An 18,219-nucleotide genomic window follows, 5' to 3' on the forward strand; every position below is an offset into this window, starting at 1 on the left:
TTTAATTGTGCATCAGTTGGAAGTGAGGGGCGTGATATGACCTTTCTGTCCTTCTGACCTTGAGCCCCAATCCACAAGATCCTACAGGGAACCTCTACACTAGACACGGATTGTAACCTTCTAACGCTAATCCTTCAACCAACTGTATTCCATTGAATAAGTACGTTTGTTCAATAGTAGTACAAAATAATTGCAACAGTACATGCCCGATATACTGTGAAGCCAAATCACCTTTGATACAGTATAATAAGTATGACAGCTGAGCATGAGATATTAGACCCTGCTGGTGTGGGTTAGGGTTAACCCTATGAGATATTAGACCCTGCTGGTGTGGGTTAGGGTTAACCCTATGAGATATTAGACCCTGCTGGTGTGGGTTAGGGTTAACCCTATGAGATATTAGACCCTGCTGGTGTGGGTTAGGGTTAACCCTATGAGATATTAGACCCTGCTGGTGTGCAGAATTCTATCTTGACATTTGTCCAGATAATAAACCAGTAAACACTATAATACATACATTTATAAAACATACAAACAAGAACAATATTTCTCTTAGACACACAAGTGTATTCATAAAGATTTACAGACGTTGACAGACTTAGCAACGGCAGTGCACGTTTACCTTCTTGTCACCATAGCAACCCGAAAAGGGGGGGGGGGGCTTCCAGGGTGTTTAGTAACAGAGAACAAAGATGACATCTCCTCTCAACTCTCCACACCGTTCTACTCAGCTTTCTCTATCCTCACACTTTTCCCCATTTCCTCAACATCCTCTCCCCTCTTCTCACCCTTTCCCTCAACATCCGCTCCCCTCTCCTCACCCTTTCCCTCTCTCCTCATCACCCTGTCAAGGTGCTGGTCACCTAGCATAGCACTTGGTGTCAATAAACTAAACTTGTGTTGCTTGACCCTCAGTCCTTCCCTCCTCCTTTTCCTTTACTCATTTTCCTTTCTCATTCATTCCATTTGTCTTCTTCATGCTCCTCTACTTCTGTCTTTCTTCTTTCCTCCCCTCCTTACCTTCTCTCTTTTCCATCTAATCACCCCCTCTCCCTCCCTCATTCTTCTTAAACTCCTCTCTCTCCCTTTATTCCCCTCCTCTCCACCCCTCATTACTCTCCTTCCCTCCTCTCCTCCTCTGTATTCCTTCTCCCCTCCCCTCATTCCTCCTCTCCTCAGAAGTTGTAAGGTGACACCAGCAGGGTGACCCTGGCTAGGTGTTTGGCCTGGAAGACTCTGTCTGAGTACTCTGCCATGTCCACCTCCACGCTGACCTCCTGTGGACCCCGTATTGGTTGGACTAGGATCAGCTCTCCCGTCTGCCTATCAGAGCGCTGCATTACAAACAGGCCCCGCGGGTTTCCCCCGACAATGCCAAAGCGCAGGCTGTCTGGGCCGGAGCGCCCAGGGGAGGGAGGGCTGGGCGGGGCGGCGGTGGCCATACGGAACAGCGTGGCAGGCGTCTGGAGGGTGGAGGGTAGGGGCAGAAAGTGGAAGGAGATGGTCTTGGGGGCGAGATGGCAGGAACGACTCTCCATGGGGCAAGGATTCCTCTCACACTGACTGTAAAGGGGAGGGAGAGCAAAACAGACGATTTAGAAAGGGGGAGGAAGAGCACATTAAGGGAGGAACAGGAGGGGCTTAGGATAGATAATTTAAATAAAGAAAAAGCATTAGAAGATAGAAATAACTTTGCTCTTCTAATGTATTTTTTGACACTCTCTCACTCTCCTATAATTACTCTTCTCTCACCCTCCTTTGCGATTTTTCCCTCTCCCTCACCATCTCCCTTTATGTGTATTGACTGGCTTGCAGTGGAGCTGTATTTCTCCCCAGGTTGTGCAGGGGGGTGTTCCATCAACGTCGATTAAGGGAAAGCGAGACTTATTTCGCCAAGTCTCACTAACTTTAGCGAGAGTTCCGTTCCATGAAGGTGGATTATTTTAGTTCTAGCTACGTAATCAAGGTTTGGAACTAGCCTGATCCGTGTCAGGCTACAAGTCAAGCTAGACTAAAATGTGTTGCAAATCATTTCAAACAGGCGGAAACAGAATCTCAAAAGACAGTTCCGTCGAGTACATTTCTACGCGCAAAGCACTTTAGTCCGTGTTCGGAAACGTAAATTCAGACATGAATGATTCACGTGTTTAGGCCTACTTCATCTCCAAAAAATATATTAATTTAAATTAACATGTTAAGAAATAATGTCACTTTAGCTGTTTTCAAAAGCCATTGGTTAATTGACATAAAATACGGCCTTAGAAACCAGCCTGTGGTGGATGAAGGTGCTCAGATTAGACAAAGAGTGTTTATCCCACCAGCCCCAAGGGTCTTCAGAGACAAAAGTAATGCTTCCCTGACCAGTATCTGTGGAATAAGTATAGTTTCAGGAGGCCCAGCATAGTTCATCTATAGATTTAATTGTCCTTCTTAAAAATAAAAAAACATAAATAATATATTATATATAAAATAACACTTTAGCAACTCTTAAGGAAGGCAATGAACACATAAGGGCAGCCTACCATCCTTCGTAGAAAGTAATAGAAAGGAGAGTAGACTATAATAGTAGAAAGGAGGGTAGTAGACTGCAGTTTATGTAGGTATGCCTAGACTATGTAGTCTGCTGGAATCACACACAAGGAAGCAAATTACCCACTGTAGCCAAGCCTTGACACTGTTCAGTCTGTCTGCATCTGTCTATGTCTTTGCATATGGGACGTTCTTGAACTATGCCAGGAAATATGAAGGGTATACTTTGCTCCAAGCAGTACTTAGTATAATATTATATTCAGTACCTGAATATTATCATCAGTTTTTCAGGTAATCTTGAAACACAAAGAATCAAGGAGACTCTTTATTCAATTGGATATAGTATTTTCATTGTTTAAAGTAGCCTATATATTGACAAGCCTCTATATTACCTCTCCTCTGACGTTGATAGAACAACACATTGTGAAATATGCTTGAGTGCCCAGGATGCCCCACGCAATAAATGACAATTTGCCCTCTATAAGTGTAAAAACATGTCTTAATGAGTTCCTTTATAGTATAGAAAATGTGATGCAGTACCCTATAAGGTTCCCTTATAATGGCCTAAATTGGACTGTTCCCATGCCCTTACTTCCAATGGAAAAGGGTGTTGTTATGAAGTGCCCTTTATGCTGCCCCTACATGACAGTGTCCCAAATGTTGCCCTTTCCCAAGAAGACAATTAGATGCTGTGCCCAACAGTCTCCCCCAATGGTCCCAGTAGGGCATGCTTTCCCAAAGTGAGTCTGTCACTGTCCAAGCCCCCTCTGGATCTGTGGAGGCAGACTATGTTAATTGGAAATACTCATGATATAATAATGATAGTCATGCTGAGCAATTTTAAATGACTGTTCTTGGATTCTTGGTCAGTGTAATACTAGTCATTTCAGTGAATCCCTATTTTAGTCATGGTTATCTTTCCCTTTTATCTTAAATCTCATCATTTAGCCTATCAGTTAATAAATGCATGTGGCAAAGTTATTTTGAAGTAATTTAAAACATTATTAGCCCACATCAAGTGCAATTAACCATGGCTTTCTTCAGTGTTTTGAATTTTATCCTACAATTTTCAATTGCTGCCACGTTCTCTTTTGGGCTTATATTATTTTCAATCTCCTGATGAGAATATTGGCCATAGGCTAGCCTACTGTCAGAACGGTTTCAGACAGCTCATCAAATTACGCTAATTATCAGTAGGCCTAAATGCATATATAGGCTATATATATGTTAAGTTGATTTGGTAGGTCTACAATTTACGCATGTTAACGGTCGTAACGGTTTGACAAGTTGTCTCCCTTGCCATGGTAATTGCGGCAACATTGCTCTTTTTGGGGACAACTCCCAAAAAACTCAAAGAAACAATTAACGTTGCTGAAACAACACCTCTCTGCTGCTTTACGCTTTGCTTTTTGCGACATAACTCCTCTTTTCGACTATCGCCTGATCTGGGCTGCAGAGTCTAAGCTTATTGAGGTCTAGCTTGAATTAGCGTTGCTTGTTAGTGGAACGGAACGTTAGTGGAACGGCTTGAGGCTTAAGTCTAAGTTGACGTTTACCCAAGTGAGACTTATTCGTGTTAGCACGACTTGCGTTAGCGACGTTGATAGAACACCTCCCAGGCCTCAAGAGATCAGGCAGTACAACATTTCATGCCCCCGTGTTTCCAATCTGTGAGAAATTGCCAAATGCAGCCAGTTTAGAGCAGGGGTCGGCAACCTTTTTGATGCTAACCAAATACAAATCAACTAAAATGAGTAGCATGTGCCTGCAGAGCCGGAGAGACCGGCTCTGCAGGCACTATTTTGTATAAAAAATATTTTGTATAAAAAACTTGTGTATAAAATAAATAATGTTCTACTTCATTTTTGTATGCCTAAAGAAGACTAAAAACACATGGGAAAAAATTCCGAACTAGGGTTGTCATAATTCATGCATCAGAGTATTCAAGATACAGAGGCCTCAAAAAAGATCTGCAACCAGAAGTAAGGAAGCACAGATCACATTGACTTTTGGAAGGTGATAGTGAGTGGAAGACTAACAGGCTTGCCGGCTAGGCAGCTAACAGGCTACCTAACGAATCGAGGGAGGAGCATGGGTATTTGGTGCCTCGGAAGGGGCTCATACTTGCTCTAATTAGAGACCAGCAGACAGACAGGGGGATAGACAGACCGATCGGCAGGCAGACCGATCGGCAGGCAGGCACACAGACCGACTGTAGATTGTCTACTCACAATGGAGACGTCTTGATGTAGCTCACATTGCCATGGGAATGTGGACACTCAGGGTTGACACACTGGAAGCCTCCGCCCGTGTTGATGCAGGTGGTCCCTCTGGAACAGTTATGCTGCTGGGACAGACACTCGTCCACATCTGAAGAGCACAACCCTCATGGAGTGGGAGGGAGAGGTGGGGGGAGAGAGTCTTTTATTTAGTTCTACAGTTTTGTCTCACTCTGACTCATCTCCCATGCTGCTGCTGGGAAGAGTAAAGGTCACTCCTTCCACAAGCTAGCAGGCTAACATGCTAAAAGTCCGACAGGCTAGCTAGCAGCGTGAAAAGCTTACAGGCTAACACTCTAGCAGGCTAACAGGATAGACTCCAACAGGCTAACAGACAGTGGGTTAACATGCTAGCAGGCTAACATGCTAGCAGTCTAACATATCTTATAGGGGGATAACGCAGTAGCATGCTATCAGGCTAGCAGTTTAACATGCTTGAAAGTTCACAGACTAACAAGCGAAATGCTACTAGGTTGCCAACAAACAAAGAGCATAACCAGCCAGCCATTCCAACAGGCAGTCAGCCCACCCACCAGCCAGCCCACCCAACAGCCATCTAGCCCCACAGCCTGCCAGCAAGCCCCAGTCTTTTTATTAACTGTAAACCTTTTGACTCGCCACGTGAGTTTGCTTCATTCATACTGGTCGGCGTATGACAACTTCAACGAAGGCAATCTCACTCATGAACTCCCCAAATACAGACAACTCATCAAATGCCTTACCAGAGAAGGGAACACTTTGGATCACTGCTACTCTTCAATCAGTAAAAAATACCATGCGGTTCCCCGAGCAGCACTGGGTCACTCAGACCACGCCATGGTCCACCTGATTCCTGCATACAGGCAGAAGCTAAAGCGCTGTAAGCCCGCAGTGAGGACATCGAAACAGTGGACCAGTGAGGCCATGGAGGATCTGCGGGCGTGCTTGGACTCTACTGACTGGGATATGTTCGTGACTGCCTCCAATAGTCTGGATGAGCTCACGGAGGCTGTGACATCATACATCAGCTTCTGTGAGGACTGCTGTATACCAACATGCACCAGGGTGAGCTACGACAAACCCTGGTTTACAGCTAAACTTAGAAGGCTGAGGCTGGACAAAGAGGCCGCGTTTAGGAGTGGGGACAAGGACAGATTCAAGGAGTTGGAGAACAGGTTTAGCAAGGCGGTGAGAGAGGCTAAACGACTGTACTCATACCCCCTTTCCACCATAGTGAACCGGGAGCTAGTTCGGAGCTGGTTCAAGAACGGAGCTTACTAAGAACCGATTTGCTTTTCCACGGGCGAGAGCCACCACAGAACCACGTCATTACGTCACTGTATACGTCTCATATTTCCCAGCAACGCTAGCGCGGTAGCGCCAAACACAACATCAACAATGGCGGATGTTTTGTTGCTGCTCTTGGTTTTGCGAACCTACATTGGCATCCAAACACGGCGCATCCGACATGTTTGTTCAACTCGCCATTTGCATAGAAAGAGATTACAATCGAGAATGATAAGTCGGAGCAAATTTACAAATTAGCAGTTTCATCAATAAAATAAGCACATTTTCAGCAACTACACTGCCCACTCCTCGATACATTTTCATTTAGATTCAGATTTACAAGTACCGTTTAGCTGAAATATGAATTGTAAAAACTTAGAGCAATGGCGGCCAAAGCGTTTTGTTGGTCACGGTAACCCCGCCTCTGAACGAGTTCTACTGTCGTTTTGACATACAATTGGACTGCCCTGAACTATCCCTTCCCTCCCCCCCGCTCCCCACCAACTCAGTGACGACACTCTCCATTCAGGAGAGTAAAGTTAACAGACTTTTCAAGAGGCAGAACCCACGCAAAGCAGCTGGGCCAGACGCTGTCTCCCCTGCCACCCTCAAGAACTGTGCTGACCAGCTGTCTCCGGTTTTCACCAATATCTTTAACACCTCCTTGGAGAGATGCCATGTGCCAACCTGTCTCAAGTCCTCCACCATCATCCCTGTGCCCAAAAAGCCCAGGCCAACTGGACATAATGACTACAGACCCGTCGCCCTGACCTCTGTGGTAATGAAGTATTTTGAGCGCCTGGTGCTGGCAGACCTTAAATCCATCACAGACCCTCACTGAAGTGGTTCCCAACCCTGGTCCTCAGGGAACACCTGTCCTGCATGTTTTACATGTTTCCCTGCTCCCACACACCTGATTCAAATAAATGGGTCGTTATCCAGCTCTGCAGAAGCCTGCTTATGACCATTCATTTGAATCAGGTGTGTTGGAGCAGGGAAACATCTAAAACATGCAGGGCAGGTGTTCCCTGAGGACCAGGGATGGGAACCATTGCTCTAGTGGACCCCTGCAGTTTGCCTACAGAGTCAACAGGTCTGTGGACGACACAGTTAACATGGCCCTCCACTTCACTCTACAGCACCTGAACTCCCCAGCATCCTACGCCAGGATCCTGTTTGTGGACTTCAGCTCTGCCTTCAACACCATCATCCCCGCCCTGCTCCAGGACAAGCTTTCCCAGCTGAACGTGCCCGACTCCACCTGCAGGTGGATCACAGACTTTCTGTCTGACAGGAGGCAGTGCATTAAGCTGGGAACACAAGTCTCTGACTCCCGGTCCATCAGCACCGGATCACCTCAGGGCTGCGTCCTTTCTCCTCTGCTTTTCTCCCTGTACACCAACAGCTGCACCTCCAGTCATCCGTCCGTCAAACTTCTGAAGTTTGCGGACGACACCACCCTTATTGGGCTCAACTCTGGTGGAGACGAGTCTGATTATAGGCGGGAAGCTGCCAACCTGGTGCAGCCAGAACAACCTAGAGCTCAATGCTCTTAAGACAGTGGAGATGGTTGTGGACTTCAGGAAGAACACAGCCCCACTCACCCCCATCACCCTGAGTGACTCCCCAGTCAACACTGTGGAGTCCTTCCGCTTCCTGGGCACTATCCTCTCCCAGGACCTCAAGAGGGAACTGAACATCGGCTCCCTCATCAAGAAAGCACAACAGAGGATGTACTTCCTTTAGCAGCTGAAGAAATTCTACCTGCCAAAGACAATGATGGTGCACTTTACTCAGCCATCATTGAGTCCATCCTCACCTCCTCCATCACCGTCTGGTATGCTGCTGCCACTGCCAAGGACAAGAGCAGGCTGCAGCGTATCATCCGCACTGCTGAGAAGGTGATTGGCTGCAATCTGCCTCGAGGACCCTGACGGCGAGCAAGGAAGATTGTGGCCGACTCCTCCCACCCTGGAAACTCCCTGTTTCAGTCACTCCCCTCCAGCAGAAGGCTGCGGTCCATCAGGACCAATACTTCACGCCACAAAAAACAGTTTTTTCCCTTCTGCTGTTGGCCTCTTTAACAAGGCCAAGGGTCCACACTGACTAATGACTTCCTAATTAAAACATATTGCATTTACACAATTGTATCCTGTACATTTGTATTTTTTATCATATTTGTATTTTTTGTATTTTTATATTGCAATTGGCAACTTGTATTTAAATTTATTGTACATTGCATTTAATTCTAATTCCACTTAGTACTGCAGTTTATGTACCCTATGTACCCTTAGTATAAATAGTCCACATATTTACATTTTAGGTTCCTGTAATATGTTTATTGTATGCACCTTCCTGCCAAAGTAAATTCCTTGTCTGTGCAAACTTTCATGGCAAATAAATCCCATTATGATTCTTAGACAGTGTGTGTGTGTGTGAGTGTATGCAGGGTCTCTGAGTGTGTGTGCCTGCAGGGTCTCTGAGTGTGTGTGTATGCAGGGTCTTTAAGTGTGTGTGTAAAGCAGTTTCTGATGGTGTGTGTGCAGTGTCTCTGATTTTGTGTGTATACAGTGTCTCTGAAGGTGTGTGTGCGCAGTGTCTCTGATGGCTTTTGTGCAGATCTCTGACGGTGTGTGTGCAGATCTCTGATGGTGTGTGTGCGTATACAGTGTCTCTGATTGTATGTGTGTGCAGATCTTTGACAGTGTGTGTGCAGTGTCTCTGATTGTGTGTGTGCAGTGTCTCTGATTGTGTGTGTGTAGATCTCTGACAGTGTGTGTGCAGATCTCTGATGGTGTGTGTGCAGATCTCTGACAGTGTGTGTGCAGTGCTTACCCTCACAGCTGCGCGAGTCGGAGAGCAGCTTGTAGCCGCGGGGGCAGGAGCATTGGTAGGACCCGGGTACGTTCACACACGCATGAGCACACAGCTTCCCCCCCTGGTCCAGCCGAAACACCTCACATTCATTCACATCTGGGAGAGAGAACACACAGATATACTTACTCACACACATGCACTCACACTAGGGATGGGCGGTATAGCCTAAAATGTTTATCATGTATAATTCGTAAGTACTGACGGTAATGGTATATATCACGATGTATTAGTTTTTCTGAAAATGTCATGCAGGGCCTGTCCTTCCTCTAAGCGACATAGGCAGAGTGGGGCAGCATTTTCGAACTGCATCCATTAATACATTAATTAACTGTAACATGCCATATGTCTGTGCTGTGGTTGGGGGGGGGGGGGGGGGGTTGGACACCTTAAATTAATTGACTTACAAAATGCTTCTATATTACTCCTAACTATTAGAATAGCTAGTTAGAATAGTTAGCATAACATTACATTAGCTACCACATGCAAAGTTAGCCGATGCTCCTCACAATGCTAGCTCTGCTTAACTAATTTAGCTAGTGCCATATTGTTTTAATATAATTATCTACTTAGCTAATGCAAAAGGCTACATAGAGGCAAGCTTAGCCCAAATTGTTAAACTAATTGGTTTGCCTCTTGCTCCTTTACAGTTGCATGCAGTGCAAATTCGTCACATCCAGTCAAGAAGTTCTTCAAAGACACCCCGGACTGCGGCATGGAATAGGAGCACACTGACCCAGAACCTCACTTTCTGTAGCCTTGTGAGTCCACATTAATTGGAGTGCTGAAGTTTAAAAACACGAACACAGCTTTGAGATGGATCCCAAGCCACAGTGGACAACAAAAAAAGGTTGAATAAAGGTTAGATCTTTTTTTATGTCACAAAGACTGTACTAGTATGAATGCCATCATTTCATCACAATGTCACTTATCTTAAACTGTGCATAGCGACTACCTTTCCTCCTCTGCCACAACCACAACCAGTGACTGCAACATGCTGGACAGATTGTCTAGACCTGCAAACTTGTCGCTTTTCGGCGACAATCGCCGTTTTCTAGGTCAATTGGGTCATTTACGTGAATCGTATAGAACCAGAGGTTTTTTTTTGGGGGGGGGGGGGGGGGGGGGGGGGTGTAGGCTTCTGCCTTCTTCTGCATGCCATGCAGGCTTAGAATTGCGCAACATTATTGGATAATTCTTATAATTGACATTTCTCTGGGCCAATTGGAATCTTAGCGCTTTTTCTTTTGGCCAATCGGAATCTTAGTACTTGCGTCAGAATCTTTGAACACACAGCGTCAACTGTTACTTGCACTGGCCAGCTTGCACTGAGGATAGCCTACCGAAGTTGAGTTAGCCAATGTCGTTAGCGATGCTAGCTAACGTTAGTTTGGTAGCTGTATTTAACATTTCACTGGGTCTTGCAGCTGTGTGTTTAGCAAGTTGCAGTATTTCCAAGCCCTGATAGTGTAACAGAGACAACGCAGTAGATACAACGTGCATATATGTGCTAGGCTGGATAGAACTAGCACTATATGGGATAGACTGTTGCACAATAGTATCTTAAGTACTATCTATCGTGCCGTGGTGTACTGGCAGCATCATCAATTTAAGTAGGGATGGGACGTATGGCACTGACGCATCGATGCTCGTGTCGCAAAACCAATACGCAGTTTCGAAAAAGTGTTTTGGAGCTTGTATCAAATTACAAAACCACGTTATAGATGACGTTCAATGCTTCAAACGTCACAAACTGGTTCGAAGTTTTGCCGCTCTTCTGCCATAGAAAGAACGAATCTCACATTGTCAGAGAAGCAGCACCGGGTATCGCTCGAGTTTCTTCCATCAGTCATTATTATTTAGCCAAATCCATATTGTGATAATTATAAATCCGTGCACTTGTGTTATGTTATTTTATTGAAATGAAACGTAACATGATAGGACTAGGTAGGTCTATACAGTGCCCAGAAAACAAATGTTGATGATTCGTCAACATTGTCAACAGTAATAATAATTTGTAAAAAATTAAGTCCAAAGGGGTGACATCGGGAGTTGTAGGACCGTCTTTAGGCTGAAGCGCACCACTGAGTCGGAGTCCTTCATTGCTTCATTAATGTAAAGCATATTTAACACAATTTAAGACAAATGCTAAGCACGTTTAAGATGTGGTACACACGTTTAAGTGTCCGTGTAACTGGTCCAGACCTCGTCCGTGTAACATTGCAGCGCATGGATTACAAGCACTTGCATGTAAGTGCTCGGGTTTCGTCGTATGACGTTTTTTGGAATAAGCCTAACGAAACAGCTTAGGCCTAATTGTTGAAAAAAAGAGACATCATCAGATGAATCATTCATCTGGACCAGTTACATGGACACTTTACACTGGCGTCAAATTGGGGCCAAAAGTCACATGATCTGCAGAAGTTCTGCTTTTTATGGCCCTATTTGCAAAGCTTTATGGCCCCAATTTTACGCAGTCCCCATGAAAATGTATTACAAATACAGTGCCCTCCAAAAGTATTGGAACAGTGAGGCCAATTCCTTTATTTTTGCTGTAGACTGAAAACATTTGGGCTTGACATCAAACGATGAATGTGAAACCAGAGATCAACGTTTCAGCTTTCATTTCCAGGTATTTACATCAGGATCTGATGCACAAATTAGAAAATATCACCTTTTTGTTCGAACCCACCCATTTGTCACGTGAGCAAAAGTATTGGAACATGTGACTGACAGGTGTGTTTTGTTGCCCAGGTGTGTCCTATTACATACATTATTCAATCAATAAATACCACTGAATGTCTACACTCAGGTTCAGATTGGGTAAGATAGGTTTTGTCTATGCAGACTGTATTCAGAGGTGTAAACAACATGAAAACCAGAGCGCTGTCTTTGGGTGAAAAACAAGCAATTGTGAGTCTTAGAGAAGATGGAAAATCAATCAGAGCCATTGCAGAAACATTGGCCATAGCCAGTACAACCATTTGGAATGTCCTGAAGAAGAAGAAAACTACTGGTGTACTAAGTAACAGACGTCGAACAGGTACACCAAGGAAAACATCAGCAGTTGATGACAGAAACATTGTGAGAGCTGTAAAGAAAGACCCTAAAACAACTGTTAGTGAGATCAGCAACAACCTCCAGATGGCAGGAGTGAAGGTATCACTATCTACTGTTCGCAGAAGACTTCATGAACAAAAGTACAAGGGCTACACCAGAAGATGCAAACCACTCATTAGCAAGAAGAATAGGAAGGCCAGGCTGGAATTTGCCAAAAAGTACAGAGATGAACCTCAAAAATTCTGGGACAAAGTTTTATGGACTGATGAGACAAAGATTAACTTTTACCAAAGTGATGGAAAGGTTAAAGTTTGGAGAAAGAAAGGAACTGCTCATGATCCCAAACACACAAGCTCATCTGTGAAACACGGTGGAGGTAATGTCATGGCTTGGGCTTGCATGGCTTCTTCTGGGACTGGCTCATTAATCTTCATTGAGGATGTAACACATGATGGCAGCAGCAAAATGAACTCGGAAGTCTACAGAAACATTTTGTCTGCCAATTTAAGGAAAGATGCAACCAAACTGATTGGCAGAGCCTTCATCATGCAGCAAGATAACGACCCAAAACACACTGCCAAAACAACAAAGGAGTTCATCAGGGGCAAGAAATGGAAGGTATTAGACTGGCCAAGTCAATCTCCAGACTTAAACCCTATAGAGCATGCATTTTACCTGCTTAAGAGGAGACTGAAGGGAGGAACCCCACAAAACAAACAACAACTGAAAGAGGCTGCAGTGAAAGCCTGGGAAAGCATCAAAAAGGAAGAATGCAAAAGTTTGGTGACGTCAATGGGTCACAGACTTGCTGCAGTTATTGAAAGCAAAGGATTTGCAACTAAATATTAAGTCTTATTCACTTAAATATGTTTTAAGTATATCTGTTCCAATACTTTTGATCACATGACAAATGGGTGGATTCAAACAAAATGTGATATTTTCTTAGTTGTGCATCAGATCCTGATGTAAATACCTGGAAATAAAAGCTGAAACGTTGATCTCTGGTCTCACGTTCATTATTTGATGTCAAGCCCAAATGTTTTCAGTCTACAGCAAAAATAAAGGAATTCGCCTCACTGTTCCAATACTTTTGGAGGGCACTGTATGTAGTTAGAAAAAAAACTAAAAGGCAAATCAAAATGCGATTGTTTGTGGACAGTTAATCACATTTGTGGATCTTGATTTACATTTGTGGAATGCAATTTACATTTGAGGAACACGTTTTACATTTGCGGAACACGTTTTACATTTGTGGATTGTCCTATACGCATTTGCAATACTTTTGGCCCCTTTTTGAGCCCATACATGCAGCCTTACTTAAAATATTAAATAACGTAGGTGTGGGAGCAACTTTCCTCCCACGTTTTTGTTCCCTTTTTTGTCCTTTGGTTTGCGCTTAGGCCGACGCCCTGCACAAGACTCAGACTCACTCCAGATTCCTTTTCTTTGTTGTATTTATTTACCTTCAGTCTTCACAATCAGATACGTTTCCACAATTCACGAATTAACGACAGCAGAGCAAAATAAAGATATAACAAAAATGAACAACTTCGACTCACATATCCGTTCTGAGCGGGTCTTGAAACAGCGGTCAAAAAACCGTATGACTACCAAACCAAAGGCCCCGAACTGGAATGACAGCCAGCTATTTATACCCCAGCTGATGGCAATTACTGCATTGCTCAGCTGACTGACAAAATGCCATGTTTAACATTCGACTAACGTGCACATTTCATAACAATTATGTAAAGGCAAGTTTAACATTGAAATCATAATAAACATAATTTTGCCTCCAACAGTAGGGTAGCGTCGGAGACAACCACTACGCCTCATTCAGCCAGTTTAAACGGCTGCTAGATGACGCTGTTCATTTTCAATGTGCCGATAGTTCGGCTCTTTGGCCAGCACAATCCGGAAGAAACCATCAAAGCTTCATAAGGCATCGTTCGCCCATCCCTACATTTAACTGAGCAATTCAAGACTTGCATGTGCAGTAAGTAATGTCACATAAAATAATGTATTTACACTCAAGCTTGTGGGGTGCGTCGCGGTCTTCAATGCCACAGGCTAAACTTTGTCAAAAGAAATGTTTTTCATTTCCGGCACATTCAGTGAAGTTTGGCTAGCAACATCAGCTAGGCTAGCTGGCCCATAGGTTCTTCATGCAGCTTCTCCATGCAGGGCTCTAGACTGAGATCAAATGGTCGGCTTTTTTTACTGACAATGATTGCTTCCAGCAAACTTCTTTTGAATTAGCCATCTCCCCCTAAATAAATATCAAGCTTATTTACGTGTTTGGGGGCATATTTTCAGTTAGCAGATGGTACTGTTTGAATCGCGATTCCATCTGAAAAATACTGCTGGTGACAACGTTGTTAGAAAAGCTAGTTTCAAAGGGGGTTTGGCTTGTTTCATAATAAACGGACCCATCTGCAACCGACGCACGCCCTCTATAGTTCCTCTTTTAAGTAATAAGCCCCTGTGTTCAAGTGTTGAGCATTAAGTTACCTGCATGGTCTGTAGAGATCTTGGGACGAAGCTGCAATAGCATACATAACACAAAGTGTTTCATTCTGTAGAAATTCTGTAAATATTTTACGTAGTTAGATGGTCCGAGGAGAATGAATGGAGTTGGTGAAGCGTTATGGTGAGTTGCAGTTATTTGCCATAATTGTAGTACTAATCTGAGGCTATTCTCCATAGATATCTATATTATGTCTATGGATATCTCTCCTCCACGTTTATGTCTAGTGCCCTCTGCGTCTCCCCAATGTGACGTCATCACCAGATTGCGCTTATATGGTAATGCTAAAACCAAAAACAACAAAAACTGGTCTTTAACGCCATTTAGAGATTTTTTTTAATGATATACATATCTTGAGTGCTTCATGTACCCATTTATCAACAGTGATGTTTAACCTGCAATATGGCCTTTAAGTCACACTCAGAAATGGGACATTTGCATATTTTAAAAAATATCGAGCCGGGGACACACCCCCGCAACAATGTTACCTTTTTTACTCTGAGGGGTTTGCAGGTCTGATTATCCTGCCACCGTCACATGTGGGCACTGTGTCCCTGGGAAATGATGGTAAAGTAAGAAGGACTGTTTATAACAGTGACAATAATTGTATGAGCCATGGCAACCCTCAAGGTTATGCTTTGAAGCAAGAGCATGACTTAAAACTTTTGCATCACCAGATGCCATACCCCTAGGTGTCAACTCTGGTCTGGTGGAGGAGAACCCATAGGGGGCCCCGGAAAACAGCTGGCAGCCAGGCAAGTGCAAATATAAGACACTCAGATTCACAGTTTTCACGTGACGTCACGTTCCAAGGGCCATACCCTGCCCACCATTATAAAGTCATACATTTTCTTAGAGTCTGTTGCTTTTGTGTTGCCAAAATGACGGATAGTTGTTGTTCTATTGGATGCAGTAATTGAAGAGGAGACAAGCCTGAGCTGTGTTTCTTTAGAATTTTGTCCGATAAAGAAAACCAAGAGAGGAGGAGATTGTGTATTTCTGCCATTAAACCTAACGTTACCTCTGTCTCCGGGAGGGCAAACAATGCCAGCCGTCCAAATATACACATATTTACAGCTAACACTTCATCAAGCTCAAATAAAGTTAAACACAAGAATATACAGCAGGCAGTGTGCGAAAGAAGGGGGGGTCCGGGGGGGCTCGACCCCCCCGATTACCCCATGAGCCCCCCTGAAAGCCTCAGAAGCAAAATTTGAAGGGGTCTCAATTTTTTTTCAAAATAAATTAATATTGTCACTAATAGTCACTAAAATGTTTTTAATCTCACCATGTCCAGTATTCAAAACATTTATTCACAATTTTTTGGGCCAAGCGGAGCCAGCCAGTCCTGTGTACGTATAGTTGTGCGCCAAACCGAAACGTTGAGAAGTCAAGGGCTAGCAAGCAACTATTGCTATCTGTATATTTAGGAGTTCACGTTTCTAAGCTTAGCAGAGATGTAAATTTGTTCTGTGTACTTATATGTTATGTTATGTCAGCAGCGGCGTAACAAGGACTTGGCGGGCCCGAGTGCAGATCTCACCAACGGGCCCCTTACCGACCTATCGTCAGGCGAAATTATTGAGTTTTCAGTTTAGCGATGCGCAAGGAAATTTAGGCTACTCATGATGTACAATTAAGGGTAACGACTGCTCCTTCTATGTGAAGATAGATGACTGTTTTCAAAAGTGAACGGCTCTGACTCGCGAGTCTCTGGCTCTAGATTATGCTTGCTACAACACGGAATGAGCATAATGGAACAGTCAGTCATGAGCCGACATATCTGCGACGTTTGAAATAGAGCACAGAGATGAGAAGAAAATCTGATCATTTACCAACGCTTATCCGACGTTATGAATGACGTTTCGATCTGTCATGTGTGCTATCTGGGTACTATTAAAAAACAAACTGTCACTTCGATGGTGAATATTTGATTTTATGTTCGTTAGATATGCTAGTTTACATTTAGTCTATCTAGCTTTAGCTATTTTCCGACTACATCCTGAACATAGTTTACTATATCTAACCTGGCCGCTGCCTGGTAGCCTAGGCCTATATGTGCATTTTTATGACGTTTAATAGCCATGTCAACTGCATACACCAGACAGTAAACGTTATGTAATTATTAGCCTACCCTGGTGGCTGAGTTTCACACTCATTGCTGTTGCCGGGCTGGGGGTCAGACGTAGCGTCCTCTTCAACACGCTTCGCCACAATCCAAATGAGGATAGTTTTGACAGCTTTGCCACCCTTACATCTTGCTCTTTTCGTTCCTGCCGCTTTCTGGAGCCACTTTTATGTTAAAGGGCATGGCATGGGGTAGCCTAATTCGCTTAAAAACGCTAATGCAACACAACTGTAGTATCCCAACAACAACTGTCTGTGGTATTCCAACAACTGGATGGGAACAATCGTGTGTGGGTGGGCGGGAATCTTTGACAACAATATTACCCAGACATCCTTGCTATTTTTCGAGGGCAATATTACTTAATAAAAACGACATTTGTTTAATTCAGCAAAAGGCAAATGAGGAAAAATTAATTATTTGCTGTTGTTAACACTGACTGTTTTTAAATGTTTATTGGGCAGGTGATAGCTCATAATTCTGAATAACTGACACCATAATTGAGAAATGTTTGCGAATTGATAAGACTGGATCATATGTGAACCTCAATTTGTGGTATCACAGCGGTGCAAGGGGCCCGGTCAGATTGCCTGAAGTTGCCCGGTCAGGTTGTCTCACTTTTACGGTGAGATCGAGGACGGGCCCCCTTTCGCCACGGGCCCTAGTGCAGCTGCACTCCTTGCACTCCCTATAGTTACGCCACTGTATGTCAGGTGCTTGCGTTGTCTTGTCTTAAGAATTTCAGTGCCCAGTCTAACCTTGTGTTGTTCTGTGCATCTGACAAATAAAAGACTTGAACTTGAAAGCAAAGTGTATCATTCACACACTTTTGGTTCACATCCAAAAAGTTGGCACTCAGAGATGAAGAAGAGGCACCGAATGACAATGCTGTGGCAGCTAGCACAGTGGGCCCACTCACTACCAGAACAGAGGATCCTCTCCCACACACTGAATCCCCAGAAGAACAACGTTTAGTTGATGCCGAGTGTTCCGAAGATGCAGCAGATGCTGAGGTAACGTTAGCTGCTACTGCTGCTAGCACAAGTGACTTGCCGGCTGGTTGGTCAACGAAGCAGGTGGGCGCATGGAAAGGCCGCAACTGTCTCCGATGGGCTATACCTGGCATTTTTTCAGTTAATTGCTCTTGTAAATGTGCTAGGCTGGTGCCAATTATTTGTCATGTCATTTCTCAATTGACTTAGTATTCACAGCAATAGAGTAAAAAGAGAATTCTTACTGTCCTCAGAGCAGTATTTCAGACATATAGAAATGCAACTTATGACTTAAACAGTAATATATGAGAGAACCAAAACAAGGCCTTACATTTAACATTTTTTCTTCTATTTGCTTACTTGTAATTAACTTTCTGAATAATAATTCAGATGTATTTATTTATGAATTAAAAAACGGAAGGTGGTGGAGAAAATGTTGTATTTCATAATACAAGCAAAAGACTGTTGTTCATTCGTTTTACCACTCAGACACACATACTGTATGCACAGACACACACAGTATGTGTGTCTCATACAAAACACACAAACATTCATACACACTGACTCATG

General features: G+C 43.8%; 1 protein-coding gene across 8 annotated transcripts in view; it reads right to left on the minus strand.

The window, feature by feature from the left end:
• Positions 1-1,108: 1,108 nt before the first annotated feature.
• The window catches only part of LOC124473735 (fibulin-7), a 43,043-nt gene continuing 25,932 nt past the window's right edge, over positions 1,109-18,219 (minus strand). For 5 of the 8 annotated variants that reach the window (XM_047029390.1, XM_047029397.1, XM_047029393.1 and 2 more), the window contains 3 exons: positions 8,910-9,047; positions 4,761-4,914; positions 1,109-1,563 (listed from right to left, as the gene is read on the minus strand). In XM_047029390.1, the coding sequence (XP_046885346.1) occupies positions 1,176-1,563; positions 4,761-4,914; positions 8,910-9,047 (680 nt within the window). In that variant the 3' untranslated portion in view covers positions 1,109-1,175. The remainder of the gene's footprint in view (positions 1,564-4,760; positions 4,915-8,909; positions 9,048-18,219) is intronic. The other 3 variants (XM_047029391.1, XM_047029398.1, XM_047029394.1) reach the window with 1 other exon arrangement.

The sequence above is a fragment of the Hypomesus transpacificus genome, chromosome 11, assembly GCF_021917145.1.
Source record: "Hypomesus transpacificus isolate Combined female chromosome 11, fHypTra1, whole genome shotgun sequence".
NCBI classification, from domain to species: domain Eukaryota; kingdom Metazoa; phylum Chordata; class Actinopteri; order Osmeriformes; family Osmeridae; genus Hypomesus; species Hypomesus transpacificus.